General features: G+C 36.4%; 1 protein-coding gene across 3 annotated transcripts in view; it reads right to left on the bottom strand.

Moving 5' to 3' along the window:
• Positions 1–19,950, bottom strand: part of LOC121369166 (E3 ubiquitin-protein ligase TRIP12-like) — a 129,485-nt gene that overhangs the window by 55,330 nt on the left and 54,205 nt on the right. For all 3 annotated transcript variants that reach the window (XM_041494070.1, XM_041494078.1, XM_041494088.1), the window contains 6 exons: positions 12,836–12,910; positions 7,647–7,742; positions 5,991–6,076; positions 3,923–4,120; positions 1,482–1,574; positions 433–594 (listed from right to left, as the gene is read on the bottom strand). In XM_041494070.1, coding sequence (XP_041350004.1) covers positions 433–594; positions 1,482–1,574; positions 3,923–4,120; positions 5,991–6,076; positions 7,647–7,742; positions 12,836–12,910 — 710 coding nt within the window. The remainder of the gene's footprint in view (positions 1–432; positions 595–1,481; positions 1,575–3,922; positions 4,121–5,990; positions 6,077–7,646; positions 7,743–12,835; positions 12,911–19,950) is intronic.

Below are 19,950 nucleotides of genomic sequence, written 5' to 3'. Positions count from 1 at the left end.
GGTGTCTTCTAATGCTTAGAGTCACAGATCCTACTTTCAACCCGTGAAAATGAACACCAGGTTCGGTTAATCTAAAAACCTGCAACACATTTGTATAATGTTACAACAGCGTGAAAAGAAAGTCTTTGACGTTGAAACGGGATAATATCTTTAAAAGATGGAATAGTGTTGTCTCAATAACAGTTACTTCTCAGAGGTTGGTGCTTTTCTAAAATATGAAATACGCACTTCGTAATATTAGAAACACCATGATGACAGAAACACTTCAGATATAAGGAAATGTATAATCTAAGCCAAAGAATCTAAGTGACGTCTCATTTCAATTATCGTAAACAGCTCTAAAAGTGAAAAATACACCATAGCGTTTAAAACCCAGGGTCCGTCGCTTTAACTGTTGTTTTCTAAACCACTTTACAAGCCTTTTTTTCTCACCTGGTGATTGAGTCTCCCGCTGAGTAATGGCAGCGACTCTCGGATGTAGTTGAACTCCTCGGTCGTCATGTTCTGGACGCAGTTCGCCGTCACCGTCAACGAGTTCCGCTGGGCCGATATGCTGAAGAAATCTATGTACATCAGGCACGCTGCAATGCCACCCTAAAACAAAGAAAGGAAGGAATATTTAACAACACCCCAGCACATTGTGAACAATGGCTATTTTAATGTTTAACACATAGTTATTTCACAGTTTGGTTATCCAGGGCTAGGTCTGGGTTAGTAGAAAATTGTGTAACAAAATGTCAATTATTATATAAAATTATTTCGCCAAATTAAAATAAAATTTGGGAACTGGTTTTTTTTAAATTCACAATTGGCGAATTTGACAATTGCCACAGCTAGCTCCGTTACCATAGGCAACAAGTAATCTTTTATATACTATCTACCATCGACAGGACAGCATAAACCATGACCTTTGATATACCAGGGACCTAATTCATTAAACTCTCATAACTTAGCGATCTCATAGCGCAATGCAAACAGTCTAATAAGGAGCTGTACGAATTCAGTCCCAGACCTATACTTGTCCTATCTTTGTGAATTAAGTCCCAGACCTATACTTGTCCTATCTGATATTTACTTGTCTCATCCACATATTTGTTGAAAGAGTCAAACAATACCTAAGTGGTATTTCATTGGACAGCAAAACACTGGAGCCAAATATGTCAAACAAATCAGTGTTCATGGATAAAATATCACTTTATCAATATACTGTGATCTTCAGTTTCACCCATCTACTAGCTCATGGTTCTGGCTAGTAATGTTTGGTCTGGGCTAGTGAAAATTATCAACTGTATTTCTATAATACATAGAGCATTAGCCAATGCTTCTGTGAGGCTAGTGTCGTTCTCAAACATTGGTCGAACACTGTGTCAGAACTTTTTCACTGGTCCTACAGCCAAATCAATGGTCCCAGACAAGTGGACAAGTCATAACGTAGAGCCCTGTTTGTTATCGTTTTGTGTTTTTAACTTGAAAACACTCACTGCTTGGAGGATAGACTTGCTGTGTCGCCGTGACAACATCTCCAGCGCAGTTAATGCTTGCTCAGCAACATCCATACACTGAATCACTTGAAGCTGGAAAGAAAGGAAAGGAATGTTCTTCAAACAACCACTCAGAACATTTTAGATTTTGACTACTAGTAGGGCTACCTATTTTATAGGTCAGAATAATGGGAAGTCAGTGTTTCTGCTAAAAAGACATTTTCGGGTATGGTGCTATGGAATTGAATCCAACCAGTCGACAGGGGGTATGGGGGCCTCCCTAGAAAGAAAATGGGTTAAGTTTAGAGTTAGAGTTACGAAAATCATACAATAATGATGAGTCATTAATTTTGTCAAAATGTTAACTTAAACAAATTAAATCTGCCAAACATTTTGGGTATGGTGCCATACCCATTTTACCCTCTGGCAGAAAGCCTGTTCAAGTGAAATCATTAATCATAAAAGGAAAAGTTAAAAGTTTTTTTATTTTTAACAACACCACTGAACCACACTAATTTATTTTAAATATTGACTATTGGATGTCAAACATTTGATAATTTTGGCAGTCTTAGAGGAAACCCATTACATTTTTCAGTTAGCAACAGGGAATCTTTGATACGTACTTTCTCATAGCACATTGCCTTTAATATAGCAGTCATGGCGCACTTGTTGTGTCCATCAACGGGTTTTGATCCTAGGACCAAAACACTTCAGGCAATTGCTCTACCAAATGAGTTAGATCCCAATCCCCAATATGTATTATCAATATTTAAACACATGCATTTAAGAAGAAACTAAGAAAAAACAGACTTTGTAAAATAGATGAGATAAGGAAAAAAAAACCCCACAGTCTATTTCATTTTATTATCCACGTGGTTCCACATAATCAAGTTAATAAAACAATACAAAGCACACATGTAACAACAAGTGTAATGGCGTTAATTCTGGGAAGCGACATCATAAAGAATGTTGCTTCCCCAGTCCTAGCCCAGACTGTGTATGTGAAATATGACATCTTTTCGATGTTTCCTTCTAGTTGTGGTTGAAATATTTTGAGACTGTTCTTGCTATTCATAAAAAAATAACAATAATAATATGGATAATAAAGAAATTATTACACTCGTGTTTGAGTTATAATGATTTTACAAAACTCGTGTCCCTGGGATCCAAGTATTCAGGGGTGGGAATTGGTGAACTGTTTAAAAGAGGAAATCTACAGGGGTCCCAGAAATTCTTGAAATTCTATGTTAAAATTTGTGCCATCTGACACATTTTGGAGGAAAGGATGATTAAAATCCGAGGAAACTCAATGTTCCATGAAAGGAAACAGCTGATCCGAGAATTCCCACCCCTGTGTAGTACCTCGCTCTAACGCAGGCAATACAAGAATACTGACACTCATTTTGTAAAATCAGTCGGTACGTAAGTTCGTTTATTACCCTAGCGGTCACTCATAACGGGGAAAATATTTTCCATATTTTCTCAGTGAGAAACATTCTGCATTGGTCTAAAGAACAATACTATTGGACAATTTGACGCTTACAAACCAATGACCTTGTCAGTACTAAATATGACGTCATCACGATTTGGCAAACACACAAAATGACGTCATGTAGTTTAAAGATTTGGCGTTTACGGCTCTCTGTTTTTGGTGTTAAAATTAATAACAAAATGTCATTTTAATGCAATTCGTTATAGATTTTATAGCAGAATAAAGAGAACTTTTGTTTTTGAAAATTATCTATGAACATCATTAAATTACAAAGTTATAGCAATTCTCAGAACAGAGCGTAAAGTGGTTTTCTTCGTTTTTATACAGGTTGGCCTTCGTACATGTGCGTCGAAAATAAAGGCTTCTAAAGAAAAAAAATAGCTGAGGTAATAAATAGAATAACAAACTCGGTACCAGTTATTATCAAATTTATGTCCCTCGTGAAATAATTTTTATTTGTCACTCGCTAAAGCTCGTGACAATTGAAAATTATTTTACTCGGGACATAAATTTGATAATAACTGGTACTGAGTTTGTTATCCTCTATATAATGATCTCTATATCATGACAAATAATTATAGGATATTAAACGAGCTTCCATTTTGTATCATGTTTATGTCCCGAGTGAAATCATTTTCAATTCTCTCAAGCTTTAGCGAGTGACAATGGAAATTATTTCATGAGGGACATAAACATGATACGAAATGGTAGCGAGTTTAATATCCTATTTATTACCCATAATCAATCTTAATTTATATCACTCATCTCATTTCGTCAATGTTCCTGTACGGTTGAAGTGTGCTAATTGATGACGTCAATGTGTGACGTCGAAAGTGTTACATCCCACTTGGCATTCTTGCTGGACGTATCACTTTGGTATGTACCAAGATATTTGTAACTATATAGGTAATAAAGTAAAGTTATTCGTAACGTGTAAGCATGCGGTTACCTTTTCGAGGAAGACGGGCACACAGTCGACAACGACCGCGGCAGACCTCGGCAATGCCTCCATCATGTACGTGAGCGCGCGGCACGCGTGGTTCATTATGTCGAAGTTGTGCTCCATCTGCAGCAGCGTGTTGAGGGCAGGCACAACCTGCTTCACGGGGAAACCCGCCAGGCTGTCCTCGTTCCCCATCACCAGCAGCTGCAAGAAAATACAAGCAACCAGGAAATTAACAAGGCGTTATGTGGGTCCAAAATACAAGCAACCAGGGGAATAAATTAATGAATGTTTAACTCATTCCCTCCCATTCTCGACTGCAGTCGAGACGTGCAAAGCTAAACATAAAAATCCATTCTTGACTGTAGTCGAGACGCGACCGGTCTTCATAAACACAGCTGTTAACATTCACAGGAGTTATCATCTTGATTCTGTGAATGCTAGATCATGGTAGAATGACAATCGAACACGTTGAGTGTATTTTATTGACTGGTATTCGTATTTAACTTGTTATCGCAATATCGAAAAGAAAAAAAAAAGGTCTAAATTTGTGTAATGTTACTGATGATGAAATGCACAAATCGGTTCGAATTGTCGCTATTTGTATAAGTATTTCTTTTAAAGCATGTTGGGATATTATTACTTCATGAAAACTGAAGATTTGTAAAGAATATATTCGCCGAAAATAACTGATAATACAGACTGAAGTAGATGATAGATGCAATTACTTGTCATCGATTGAAAGTGAAAATAAACTTCGTGAAAGCGTCATAAACAATGACGTCATGGATCATGATCGTAGGGTTTTAAAATATATATTTTAAAAATATCAATTAAGTTCTTCTGTAAATTTTATTTCAGTAATTAGACTCATTAATGTGTCCTCTAAACTATGACACACATCAAAATAGTGATAAATTAGGTTTTCTTTTACAATTTGAGGTTAAAAAATGTAGGTTCAAAATTACATATTTCACGTTGAAAACTTGGGTCAGTGATGACGTTTTCTGGTTGTAAAGCTGAGTGGATAAGAGTTAACGACACCCCAGCATGAAAAATACATCGGCTATTGGGTGTCGACTTACGGTAAATGCAAACATAAAGTGATGATCAACATCAATAGAAAAACTTGAGATTTAAATAAAAACAATGTAAAGAACTGTGCAAAAAATACAAATATCAAAAATAAATAAAATTAAAATTTAGAATAAAAATCTGCATCACAAAGAAATTGCAATAAAAGTTCTGGATGGAATCGAACTGATTTCATAACATTTCTTCGACCAAACATATCTTTTCTAGTTTCTTTCAGATAATTACACTCCACCAAAAGTGGTGTACCATCAACCAGGGAGTTATCCATGCGTTCTGTGGGTCCGAACATAAGCCTCTTTTCCAAAAGAAAGTGACACTACAAATTACCAATTTCTGTGCTAAAAATGCACAATTATATATATTTAATTATGTCTGTTCTAGTAAACTAATTTAACAGTGGTGTACTGTATCATACAGTGGCCTGAAAACATATACCAAGTATGATATACTCGCGCTAATTTTCACAATCCCATCAGACAAGGGACCATGGCAAAATATTCCGGATAAATTCCTGTCAACCTTTTTAATGCTCATACATTGCGAACATAAAACGTGAAGAAAACTGGGCATATATTTTCGAAGCCATCTTAGTGACATGAAATCGTAAAACAAAATATTACACACCTGGTGAAAGGCTGGGCGAGTCGTACAAATTCTGTATGCACCACCGAGTGTATATTAATTACTAAGCGATGTCATTCCGGTAAGCGGCGCCATCTTCCCTTGTCTTAGCTCTCTCTGTGCATTTGTTTAAGTCTTGTTATGTTGGAAGTAACTGTCAGATTTTATATTATTTGAAGGTGGGTAATAAATAAAATACCACACCCCTTTTCACTAGATAACACTTTTATGAAATTTGTGAACCTCGGTTTTGTTCGGTTTAGTTAGATACGAACAAGGAAAGTTTACTTGTTTCATATAAATGATATCTAGCGAAACCAAATTTAACAGTCTGTGTGTTCATGTCATTCTGATTTACCTGACACATTTCCATGACAGCGGTCAACTGCTGGCCTTCGTCCCCATTCGCCTGTAAGCCTTGTAACAGCTGCTGGACCTTGCTCACTGAAATTGAAAGAAAGGAATGTTCATGTAACAACACCTCAGCACATTTTAAAACTACAGCTTTTTGGGGTCTTATAAAACATTGTTATTTCGACATTTTGTCAGGAGGAAGAGAGGATTTTTTATTGATTTTTACCGACACCACTAGAGCACATAGATTACTTATTCATCAGCTATTGGATGTCAAATACCATGGCTGTTAACATACCAATCTTGAGGCACTAGACGAGATGGGGAAACCAAACAAAAAAGACAGGAAAATCTGTCACTACACAGACTACTGCTTAACATAAAGAAGCATGGGATCTTTTTTGTGCACTTTTCGAAAGGGAGGACAGTAAATACCATTATTCTTCATGTACTGGCTGCAACCCACTGCATCTCGGGTAAGAACTCTACGATTGATTTACATCCCCTCCTATTGCTAACTTAAGAAATAAAGAAATGCTCACAGTATTATATCATAAAATACTGGAATTGGAATGCAATTGGTAACAAATAATGGCAGTATCTTGAATCTGTCATATCAGGGCTCAAAATAGGAAGTACAAAAATTACCTGGTGTATTTTTCTAAAATAGCAGGCCAAAACAAATATGCCGTCCTAAGAAAAAAATATATGGCCTCCTTGATAAAAAAAAGAAATGGACCTCTGAGATTGAGTTTTAGGCATTATGGAATTAAAAGGTAACAGAATTAACAGTTAAATAGCAGATGAGATAATCATAGAAACATTTCTCTCTTGAAAAAACAATGACCTGTGATTTTTTGCATGTTTTGGCAGGTGAATTTCTATTTCTCCTGCAAGGTCTAAAAAAATAAACTGCTTTTCAGTTTTCGCAGGCTGCTATTTTTAACACTGCATGTGAATCACAAACCAGGCTACAGATTTGCTAAACTATTTTAGTGCTATGATATCATAGAACCATCGTAGGCTATGATGTTACTACCAGGGTTTTATTTCTAAAATTTGACTTGACACCCATGGCTCCTATTTTGGGAATTTTAGCAGTTTTTTTTTAAAATTTAGGGAATTTTCAGTTCCATTTAAAAAAGACCTTGGTAAGCCTTGTTAGAATCGAAAAGACTGTTACTTGTATTTATTTAAATTAATATCTAGTCTTATGTATTGTTTTCAAAATATGCCTTTATATAATAATTAAAAAATGACAATTATCTACATTGATTGGGAATTTTTTACTCCAAAATTGGGAATAAAAACCGACAGCTTTTGAGTAATTGTGGGGAATGGTGCCGATTATCGGAGTCTAGAAACATAGGTGTTAAAACCCTGACTACAACACCCACCATTAGTGATGTCATAGCCTACGATGGTTTTACAATATCATAACGCAAAGATAGCTTAGAAAATGTATGCCCAAGACTTTGGTAATAAAAGTTATGGAAATCATAACAGAAGTAAAATTATATCTGCAAATAGGAAAACTATTTTTGGTTTAACATAGACCAGGCTGCTAATGTAAAGGATTCTGTGCTTGCTATGAGTCCATTGGTTTCATCACTGCCCAATGTTAACACTGTGATACTACATGTATTAAAATGTTTCTTACTTGTTCCTCCGCTCATGGTGCGGTGTAGCAGCTGATGCATGCGTGGACCCAGTGCACCAAACAGGTGGGACGGCAGTCCTCTGGCTTCAAGGAGTGCTGCAATAAACAAGTATAGGTGGGGATTTTAAGCAACTAGAAGCAGGGACAGATGAAACATTTAAAAAGGGCATCTACAATATTCCAGGAGGTGTGCATCTGTTAAACACTGGATGTTTTTCTTGGGGGGTGGGGGTGGAGGGCACTTTCATTTTAAGGTGGTGGACATGCTAGCACCCTTCTCGTGGATCTGCACCTGGTAGGTTTCTGTCTTGTGCAGGTTTACAAATTTCTCAAACTTATCTTGGAAGAGCACATGACTGCTTGATGGTAGCAAACATGAACATGTCAAAAAGTTCCTTTGACTCAGTTTTGTACAGAGATACAATTTTTTTTTGCAGTAATGGTTTTGTTATTCAAATTTTAGCTATTGTTCACCAAATTGTCAAATACAAATTAAAAATGAATTTAGCAAATACATTATTTTATTATTAAATCACCCCAAAAGATCAACAGAAAATTAAATCAACACAATTTTCTAAAGAGCTTTAACTTTGTTCTCTTTTCTTAGACTAACTACAACTAGCATTTCGCTTTTAAAGATATTGGGTCGAATTTACAATGCCTGTTTATGATTTACACGTGTGTAACTACATACATTTTCAATGCTTAAAGTTACAATCTCTGGTTACCATATTATAACATCATGTACAAATGTGAAATACAAGCTCAAATGCACTTTTAAAAAAGTTGTGTGTGTTCGTTATGAACGGATATCATCAAACGTATATGCTTGATTCGTTGCCTATGCCTCCATAGCTTGGCAAAGCACAAACGACAGCCTGTTGTCAGTTTCAGTTAACATGTGCATTTGCCAACTGCAAATTGTAGGGTTCGTCTCGAAAAACTTAAAAGAGAAATCTTGCGCTGTACGAAGAACGTTCAGTTGAGGATACGGTACTAGAGTCTTTAGTTAAAACCGGTTTGATCTTGACAACGTATTATCGACAGTCGTACCTTCCTATTTCAGAATTGATATTTTATAAAGTGTTAGCGGAACTTTCAAAGTTTAGTTTGTATACTAAAAACATTAATCATGTATATATTTTTAAAATAAAATATACTAAAGTAAACAATGAACGTTTTCACTTCTTAATTTTACGTGTTAAAATCAATAAATATTATTTTGTTTGGAAAGGGTAAAGTTGGGGGGGTGTGGGGGGGGGTGTTTAACGACATCAAAGATAAAGCATATTGATTTAATAATCATCCGACCCCATACAACCGTAAATAAAATGTGTTGAGTATGTCGTTAAATAAAACATATCCTATCCTTCCTTCCATCTGCTGTTGGATGTCTAACATTTGGTAATTTTGACATATAATCTTAGAGAGGAATCGGGTGCATGTGCAGGGGGAGGGTATTGGAGGTCGAAACCCGTACTTGCCCAAGCTTATGTATTTTTTGGGGGGAGCATGGCCCCATATAAACTTCGCTTAACACAGTCTATAACCCCAAACCCACTGAAATCCCTGCACGTGCGTCTTGGAAACCCGCTACATTTTTTGTTTAGCAAGGGATTATTTATATGTACCATCCCACAGACAGGATATCACATACCATGGTCTTTTTGTATACCCGCAGTTGGGGATTGATCCTAGCATTTCCAAAAAACACGTTTTTAGGTCTGAGTAATGAATAAAAATAAAATATAGTCTTGAAAAATGTTACGTAAATCGAACACAGTACCCTCTTCCTCTACCCCTAGAGCGTTATGTAATTAGTAACACCCCTTTACATGTAACGTGTATGCCAACAGCTGGCCACTGTCAAAATTTCAAGGCAAATCCCCCACTCACCGACCCCTGGAAAGGCGTTGTACCATACCTCTATGGATATAAATATGTTTTGGAGATATGAGACGACCCCTCAATAAAGACAGTTAAATTTGTTCAAAAGTTGCGAAATCTCACGTGATCTCTTGTTGGGGAATTCTATACTTGTGATAAGCCAATAAAAACCGAGATCGGTACGAGCCCGTCAAAAGTGTTCCACTTTCAAAATCATGGCTTTGTTTTTGACCTAGATAAGCCAGCGTAGTGAAACCAATGCGGAGTGTGGTGTCATATATGCACCAAAAGTAATTGGATTTTCCATTCTATATGCTTAAATAATAAAAATATTCCAGGGAATGTAGTTTTAAACACCTAACAGACTTTGTAAATTCGGCCCATTCTGCTTAAATTCACGTAACTGCTAATGATTTTGGGGGTTGCAGCTGAAAGTTTAGGAAATATATATTTATACCATGATCTTCAATATACTACTTTACCAGTTGTGGAGCACTGGCTGGGATAGGAAAAAAAATGCATTTAGGATGATAATCTTGCAACCCATCGAACCTCAGACGAGCACTCTAACACTGAGCTATGTCCCACTTCACGTACTTAAACAACATCCTTGTTTTTATTTCACACACAATAAATGTAACATACCGTACCATAATTTCACTTCATATATATACTCTGTCAAAAAAGAAATGCATAGGTGATAGGGAAAGAAGAAAAGTGTTTAATTTTACAAAATATAGGTTTTTTTGTACAATGTTGCTGAATGACCATGTTTGTTAAAGGGACACACCCTAGTTACGTTTATTTGTTAACCATTACAGCGTTGTTTTTCGCTATTAAACCCCATTTTTCACAAATAAAATTGCACTTTACTTACATTTTATTATTTAGAATACACATTTCCATTCACCTGAAGTGCTTTTTGGTAATCCTGATGTTTGTAAAACCACGAAATGCATTTTTTGTATTTTTTCACAAAACGTGTTGTCGAGAAAAAAACCGTTACATAACCGTTTTCACTCCATTTGATAAAAACGTGATCTAAGTGTGTTACAGGTTTGTAGATTAACTAAATTATAATTTATTTTCGCTGGATGGAACTAGGGTGTGCGGCTTTAATGTTCCTGGAATGGGACAGCATGCCCAAATGCACCCTAAAACAAATTTATCGCACATTGTGTAACATTGCAGGAAACAAACAAATTTCAACAAGAATTTTGCTTTGGAATTTTTCCAGCGTTCTCAAAATGGAAACATCCTGCATTCAGTTTATTTCAATTTATTGGAAAACTTGACATCATTAAAATTTAACATTAGCTATATTATTCACAGTGGTTCACCACATTAAAATACCCTGTGTCAAAATAGTCCAGAGTTCTATATTGAGCAAACAATGCCATTTACCAGTCGGCATGCTTTTATTTTTCATAATTATAGACAAAATATTAACAGGGATTTTGCCAGAGATCTTTTTTTGGGTATGATGGTATGGAATTGAATATTTACAGTGTGTGATGAATGCAACCGCAGTCGACAGGGGAAATAGGGTGGCCTCCCCAGAAAGAAAATGGGTTAGGTTTAGGGTTAGGATTAAGAAAATCATACAGTAATGATAAAGAGTCATTAATTTTGTCAAAAGGTTAACTTTAAAAATTAAAATCTGCTAAAACATTTGGATATGGCACATACCCATTTTACCTTCTGGCAGAAACCCCAATTAAGTTTTAAAAGATGAATGAAATGAAAAGTAGCATTCATCAATAGATAATGTTATATTTATTGTGTACAAAGCCAAAACAAGAGTGCAAAAAGTGACTGTCATCGACCTTAATTGTCTGTTGAATTTATGGATCTTACTGTCTTCTTTTCAAAGTGTGTCACAATGACGTGTTAAATAAAATCCAGCAGTTTGTCACAGAAGTTTTCGTTCAGAAAAAGAAAACAGTGGTGTCTTCCTTAATATAATATGTATCAACTGTTTTCACTGGATGTATGTAAGCGGAATTACTGTCTATCGGAATATTCTGATCATTCGGAACACTTCGACCTATTTCTGTTTGTAATCAGCCGAGGTGTTCCGAATTATCACAAATTTGCAGAACGGGTGGGCGAGGTGTGTTGCTTTTATAGCAATCTGACAAATTAATTGTAACCAATGTCAAAATAAAACAATATTGCTATGTGTATTTACTTGTTTACTTACTAGTAATTCCCTGTTATGTTTAGTAATTGGTTTTACTTTCAAAATGTATGTGTGTTGTCAGGGGGAGGAAATGAGGGTTTTCCAAATTTTTCACGTACACTTATGCCTGACATGAATAGATATTAATTTTATTGATATATATTATTATCAGTTTGGTGACACTTACATTTTAACAATTATATTATTCTAATTTCCGAGGAGAGCATGACTCTCGTAAAACAAATTCAGGGGAGCTTTTTTCAGCTCCTGAAGATTTTACTAATGGCAGTTACTGCTGAAATGGCGGCAAAATGGTATTTCAGAGTCTCTAGACTTCAAAATGTCCTGGGGGACATGCCGCCCCCCCCCCCTCCCCCTTCCAAGGACTCCCTAGTGTCTTGCATCTGCCACACTCGTTCGTTCCAAGAATTCATCTGCCCCCCCCCCCCCCCCCCCCCCCCCACCACCACCAACAAAAAATACTAGGTATGGCCCTGGCAACTGCAAGAATACATTAATTATCAAATGAATTTTCATCAGTTTGCAGCAGTTTTGTGCAGCATATGTATATAATATGTTCAAGCATGCTGTCATGGCCCCACACCTCAGCTATTTGGGCTGTTTGTCCAGGATATTGGGTTAGTTGTTCGTGATTAGTGAGAGAGAATAGGGTGTAATGGCCTTGCATCTACACATTGAGTCGTTAAAACTCGCTCTGGGTGGGAGCCAGTACCGGGCTGCAAACCCTGTACCTACCAGCCTTATGTTCAACGGCTTAACCATGACAACACTCCTACAAAACAGCAGCAAGGGATCTTTTATACACTTTCTCATGGACAAAACAGCACATATCACACACTTTATGTACAAGTTCTGCACAACTGCCTGGGACCAGGTGGGGTGGAAAAGGTGGGGTGAGGTGGGGTGGGGTGAGTCAAATGAGAATGATTCATCGTATCTCAGGCATATACTCTTGTACTGACCTACATCCAAATTCTAAACATTGATAAATGGTGTTTTGTTGTCCCATCTCCATGTCAAACAGTTACAGCCTGTGTCATATAGGAGATAGTGCACCTCATGAATATTAATTAGCACTATATACATGCTACATACGTACCCTGAAGGCGCCCCATGTCCGCTTCATCTGATTCACTCTCTGACGTCATTATCGCTGGTCCTCCCGACCCAGCAGCTGGAAGAAGATAAATAATCAAACATTAGAACACCTGCCGACTGTATCTTCTACAGGGATAATATGCCTGGATTTCATGCAAGGATGCAATACCTAAAATAAAAAAAAAAAAACTTAAAGGATCTTTAAAAAGCTGAAACCTCTACATTATTTCTAAATAAAGGTCTCCCCACCACCCCAGCATTTCAGATTAAATCAAATTCGTTTTGTGAAAATTATTTCATGTAGAAAAAAGCTGAAAAATCATACCCCTGTTAAAGGTGAAATTGTATTGCATAGAGTTCATATGTATAGGCCCTACCATAGTACAACTGGAGAGGGCCTAGTAAGCTGGCTAACTTGTGCCCAATCATTTTGTTGTTTATACAATAAAATAAGTTTTCAATCAACCTGTTAAAAAACATTTAACTTTTTCTTCTTTTTTTCTCTCTTGGGGTTTTGAGGAGATGTGTTCTTGTTTGTTTTTCAGGGTTTTTTTGCAGTGAAGGAACGTTTTTAGTTTTTTCTTTCTTTATCTTTTGGGAGTTTTGTTACCTTATGGGTCAACTCATTTTCAATTCATATCCGTCAATTTGACAAGTGACAATTTAAATCCTGGTTATGTTTTCTGCCTAGTCTAGTTACACATTAAAAGTTACTGAACATTATAAATGTATGTGCCACTTGTCATGTTGTGTTCAAAACTAGTTGTTGCAAATAAAAATGTAAATTTCAAGCACTGTGTACTTTTCGTTTACATGTCTACGTAAACACAGTGTGTATTCACGAGCTGGCATGAACAACGAGGTAAACGTGGAGTAAACGTGAATGGCTCGGCTATTGATGATTTCTATGCCACAGTGTTGGCTATTAAATAATCTCTCAGGACACAGTCAGAAGTGCACAGCAAGTTAACAGAATGTTTATTTCACACTGTTTAACAGTGTACACAGCTGGCACATCGTGAATTGGTCAAGGCAACAGTAAACATATCAGGGTAAAATCTTGAGAGATCAAACTTCTGGTAACAGGATTTTCTTTCTTGACAACAAGGAAATTTCAGTTTAACCCAATGAGGTCAAGCCTGTGTCATATCTGCAGTGACATTTCTATAATTAGCATAAACTCAAAGTGGAGCATTAGCTGTACATTTCAGTACATTTCAACACAAAGAACACCACACATTCATTTACAGAAAATAGATCAGCTCTTCTTGTTGATAAATTTACAACTGTTAAGAAATGTCCCTTTCAAGTAATTAGTTTAACCCAATGAGATCAAGCCTGTGTCATATCTGCAGTGACATTTCTATAATTAGCATAAACACAAAGTGGAGCATTAGCTGTACATTTCAACACAAAGAACACCACACATTCATTTACAGAAAATAGATCAGTTCTTTTTGTTGATAAATTTACAACTGTTAAGAAATGTCCCTTTCAAGTAATTAGTTTAACCCAATGAGATCAAGCCTATGTCATCTGCAGTGACATAAACACAAAGTGGAGCATTAGCTGTACATTTCAACACAAAGAACACCACACACATTTATTTACAGAAAATAGATCAGCTCTTCTTGTTGATAAATTTACAAGCTGTTAAGAAATGTCCCTTTCAAGTCATTAAACCTGAAAGGAAAGCACTCATTTTTCATTTATATGTTAACTGACATGTCTACTTGATACATGTATATCTACTGTAGGAACACAGTAACAATACACTTATTGTATGATATAAATCACAAGCAGAACTACTTTAAATGAGCAGTGCTTCAGTCTTGAGATGAAACCAACGTAAAAACTAACTAAGCCTGTATAAACAACATTTAAAAATTGTGTTACCTTATTTATAAGCTTTGTTACTAACATCCTGTATTACATCAGTACAACTCGAACAAAAGCAGTTTTTTTTCATCTATTATAAAAAAAATTATATTCAACAGTTGATTAATTAATCAGTGTGCTCTAGTGGTGTGATTAAATAAAACAAACTTTAACTATGGCCTGAATTTACAAAAACGTGATGTATACGTTTGTTTTAGGTTTGTGCAAGTTTTAAATTCACACAAAATATAAAATGTGTACGCATGACTAAACAACTAAATTTACAGTAAATTATTAAATATGCATGGCCGTTTAAGAAAATTATACATGACTAATACACAAACCTTTCGTATATTGAGTCCTCTATGTTTACCCACACATTTATTACTTGGTGTAACAGTAAAAAAAATCTCATGTTGGTAAAAATATACAGCTTCATGTTTTAAATCACAGAGTGCATTATGTCACATTTATTTAAAGAAAATCAGTCATCTGGTGGTGGTGTTATATTTGTAAGCTGTTACAAATGTTTCCTTTTACGTCATTAAAAAATATATTATTACACAGTATTCCTTTTTCATCGACAAGTATGTGCAGATTAATCCATCTATTTATTACACTATTTAACAGTAAAAATAGCATGTGAATAAAAAATAGTTTAAAAATATAGTTTAAAAATACACAGCTTAAACAAAAAAAGAAAAACTGCTTTGTGTTGGTTGCCATTGTAAGATATTTCTGAGTAATAAAAATCTTTTAACGACTAAAAGTCCACAATGAATATAGTTTCGTGCTTAGAATATCAGTGTCTGTATATTTAATGTGTTTCATATCTCTTAATGAATGTAAGATATACCAAATTGGATTTGGTATCCCAATCATCTTTTAAGTACAAAAATAATAATAATAACATTGAAAATAAAATAAAGTTTGACCTAGTACAAACACTAGGACAATCAGAAACATGTTTAATATTCAGACACTGATATTTAATGCAGAACTATTATTTTTTATAAATATTCAGTGGTAATCGTTGAAGACATCTGTCAACTGTTAACAAATTCAGGACAGCCCCCTTAATTTAAATCACATGATAAATATATTACTTCTGGACTACATTTTCTGCAGAATTGGTATATTAATTTGAGCTAATTTAAAGTACCGATTGCAACTGTATTAGAAATTAGAATGAGGTTATGTAACTATCTTTCTCCCCCTCATCCCCATCCCCCTCCTTCTGCTATGCACAACCATAGTGAGTACAGAACTACGGAATAAGAACACCTAAAGCAGAGATCTACAAACTTGAGAGGTGTAACTATATATTTATCCATAGCTTGAAATAGCAGTCTAAAAAAGCAAAAAACTGTAAATTTTTAGACCTAGTTGTTGAAATAAAAATACACCTGCTAAAACCACAACAACAAAAAACACACACAAAAATTAAATATCTCAGGTCATTTTTCATAAGACGAATGGATATACATGTACAGTTATCTCATTGCTATTTGGCTCGTGATTCTGTAATATTTTAATCCAAAATGTTTTTAAAAATACATCCCAGAGGTCCTAATTTTTACCACACCATCTCAAACCGTCCCCTCATTCATACTGTCGTATTTCCAGAAGGCCCAATGTTTCTCTTGGCCTGCTATTTAAAACAACAGCACGAGGCCATATTTTAGTTCTAATTTCGAACCCTGGTTCGACAGCTGTTCCACTAACAGATCGGTGTAGCAAACCTACAGGGCCCACCGACAGGGATTGATCCCACACCAACCGCGCATCAAGTGGGCACTTTACCAATGGTCAATGTCCCTCCCCTTATCATCTAGTGAGGGAGAGGCACTGGCAGGTCAAGCCTATGTTCTCTAATGGGGCAGTAAGGCATTATTAAATATTTTACAGCAATGCCTGGTTGCAACAAACAATACATTTGTAATTATCACATGGTTCAACTGGCGGGTGGTGTGGGGGGGGGGGGGGGGGGAAGAGTCATGTGTCCTCCATCCCCAGTTCCTACAGGCCTATGATGAAACTGTCATCCATTTATTGATGTAATAACTGGTCATAATTAACTGTAACAGCTTCCCAGGAGTTTGAACCACATCCCAGCCACCTGCTTTGACTGTCAATTATGGATGCAACCATGACCACTGGTTTGTGTACTGGAGGTGCAGTAAGCTAATGCTAACCTACAGCACAGACAGTATAAGGTGCATACATGTATCTGAAGCCATGTTCCACAGAATGAATAGAAAGACATACCATCAGCTTTGAAACAGCACAGAAACAGCAGACCAAGCACAGCTACAGAATTGTTCTACAAAAATGTTCTACACAAATATATGTAGGAAAATATGTTGAGAAATTGTGGTCCATAGAAACAGCAGACTAAGCACTGCTACAAAATTGTTCTACAAAAATGTTCTACACAAACATATGTAGGAAAATATGTAGAGAAATGGTGGTCCACAGAAACAGCAGACTGGGTATATCTGCTACACAGTATATGCAGTACAATGTTCTACTGTAGGGAACAACAGGGCGGGAATGCCTGCAGTAGATATATGCAGCAAATTTTTCTGCAGAAACAGAAGGCTCAGTATACTTGCTGCACATTATTATGCAGAAACAGCAGACTGTGTATACCAACAGCACAGTGTCACACAAAAACAGCAAACTGAACATATTTCCAAAATATTACTTTGCAGAAAATGCAACACAGTATTCTGGAAAAAAAACCCAGTAGGATAAGTATACTTGCAGTACAGTGTTATACAGAAACAACAGGCATAACACATGTGCAGCAGTCCTAGTATACCTGCAGCAACGTTCTGCAGAAACAGCAGGATAGGTATACTTGCAGAATCATTCTGCAGAAAAAAAAAATGTTGGGTACACTTTCAACACAGTATCACAGGCTGGGTAGAGTTTGAACACAGTATTCCACAAAGAACAGGCTAGGCACATCACCATAAATATACAGCAATATTCTGCAGAAACACTACATTACTTAAACAATGCACTATAGAAATATGCTGGTAACCGTGTGTATATAAAGTGTGCAATGCAAAAACACATTTACATTATGTGTAACAGCACATTTTAAAATATGGCTATTGGTTATTTTAATAGTTGGCCGAGAGGGAGAAAGCAGAAGAGAGAAAGAGACACACACAGAGACATTGACCGATACAGAGAAAGAGAAAAAAGAAAGAGATAGAAAAAGCGAGAGAGACCACATGTATACCTGTAGCAGTGTTCCGCAGAAACGGTAGACACATATAGCCACATACACCTATTGGAAGGAAGAAATGTTTCATTTAACAACACACTCATCACATTTTAAGTTACAGCTAGACGGCATTAGACATATGGTTACGGACCACACCGATGAAAAAGGAAGCCCACTGCTTCCACTCCATGGGCTACTCTTTTCAATTAGCAGCAAGGGCTTTTTTGTTACACCAGTTGCTGAGAACTGGCTGGAACGCACACACCTATCGTGAGTTGGAAACAAGGCTTAGTAAGGCTTACTGATACATGTAAAGATGAAAGAGAGTGAAGTGGCAAGACAATACATTGAAACATTCAGGTCAGTGTATAGTGTCAGAAACTGGTGCCGCAGATATTGATGAATGGTTTAGCAGAGTTTCCGGTGATAACGAGATTTATTCCGCATCTTCTAAACTACATCAATCAGGATTAGTGTAAAAATAGTCTCCTATGCAGGGAACCAAGTCTAGCTTGTAAAATTACATTTAGTCATTCCAATCCATTAAAGATTATTAAAAGAACAATGTCAGGCTTGTTTCGGGCTTTTTTGTTTTGTTTGTAGCTGCGATACAATATAAATTATATATTCATTCCATTCATTTTAACTTGATTTCCGTGCTGACATCCAATTAAGGTTCAAACATGCTGTCCTGGGCACGCACTGTGACAATATGGGCTGTCTGCCAAGACATGGGCCAGTGATTAGCTGCGAGTGAGATAATGAGTGGTTATACCCTTCCAAGAGCCATTAAAACTTGCTCTGGCCTTGGTGGCATCGTGGTTGAGCAGGGAACAGTTTGTTCGGTGTCGCATTACGATTCCCTACACAAGTTTTGAGAAATCACTACACAATTTTAAAACATTAAACAGTAGTTGCTAATCAATTTTCAGTTGACTAGAAATATTACTAATCAAGATTTTGAAAACAAAATGTTACGCCATCGGACATAAGCTTGTAGGTACTGGGTTTGCAGCCTGGTACTGGTTCCCACCCAGAGTGAGTTTTAACAACTTAGAGGGTAGGTGTAAGACCACTACACCGATTTCTTTCTCACTAACCACTAATCACTAACCCTCTGTCCTGGAGAGACAGCCCAGATAGCTGAGGTGTGTGCCCAGGACAGTGTGCTTGAACCTTAACTGATATATCAAAGACCATGGTTTGTGCTATCCTGTCTCTAGGATGGTGCATATAAAAGATCCCTTGCTACTAATGGAAAAATATGTGTGTTAGGTTTCCTCTAAAACTATATGTCAAAATTACCAAATGTTTGACATTCAATAGCCGATGATTCATAAATCAATGTGCTCTAGTGATGTCAATATTTTTGTAAACAAAAAAAATTGGCATACGTTATAACAAAATCAAGAACAGCAGCCATTCTGCTATTTGAGATGTGCATGTATTTTCGGATACACACAAATGTACATGTAATTACCCTCCTTGTTTGAGCTTTGTACTGACATGGTATCATGGCAACTGTCAATATGCCGATTTAGTTAACAATATACTGACAGCAACACAGGTACTTGGTACATGTTCACACACAGTGTTTGAGCTTTGTACTGACATGGTATCATGGCAACTGTCAATATGACGATTTAGTTAACAATATACTGACAGCAACACAGGTACTTGGTACATGTTCACACACAGTGTTTGAGCTTTGTACTGACATGGCATCATGGCAACTGTCAATATGACGATTTAGTTAACAATATACTGACAGCAACACAGGTACTTGGTACATGTTCACACACAGTGTTTGAGCTTTGTACTGACATGGTATCATGGCAACTGTCAATATGACGATTTAGTTAACAATATACTGACAGCAACACAGGTACTTGGTACATGTTCACACACAGTGTTTGAGCTTTGTACTGACATGGTATCATGGCAACTGTCAATATGACGATTTAGTTAACAACGATTTATACTGACTGACAGCAACACAG

This window comes from Gigantopelta aegis, chromosome 1 (assembly GCF_016097555.1).
Source record: "Gigantopelta aegis isolate Gae_Host chromosome 1, Gae_host_genome, whole genome shotgun sequence".
Lineage (NCBI taxonomy): Eukaryota > Metazoa > Mollusca > Gastropoda > Neomphalida > Peltospiridae > Gigantopelta > Gigantopelta aegis.
This window is presented reverse-complemented; position numbering and strand designations above follow the sequence as displayed.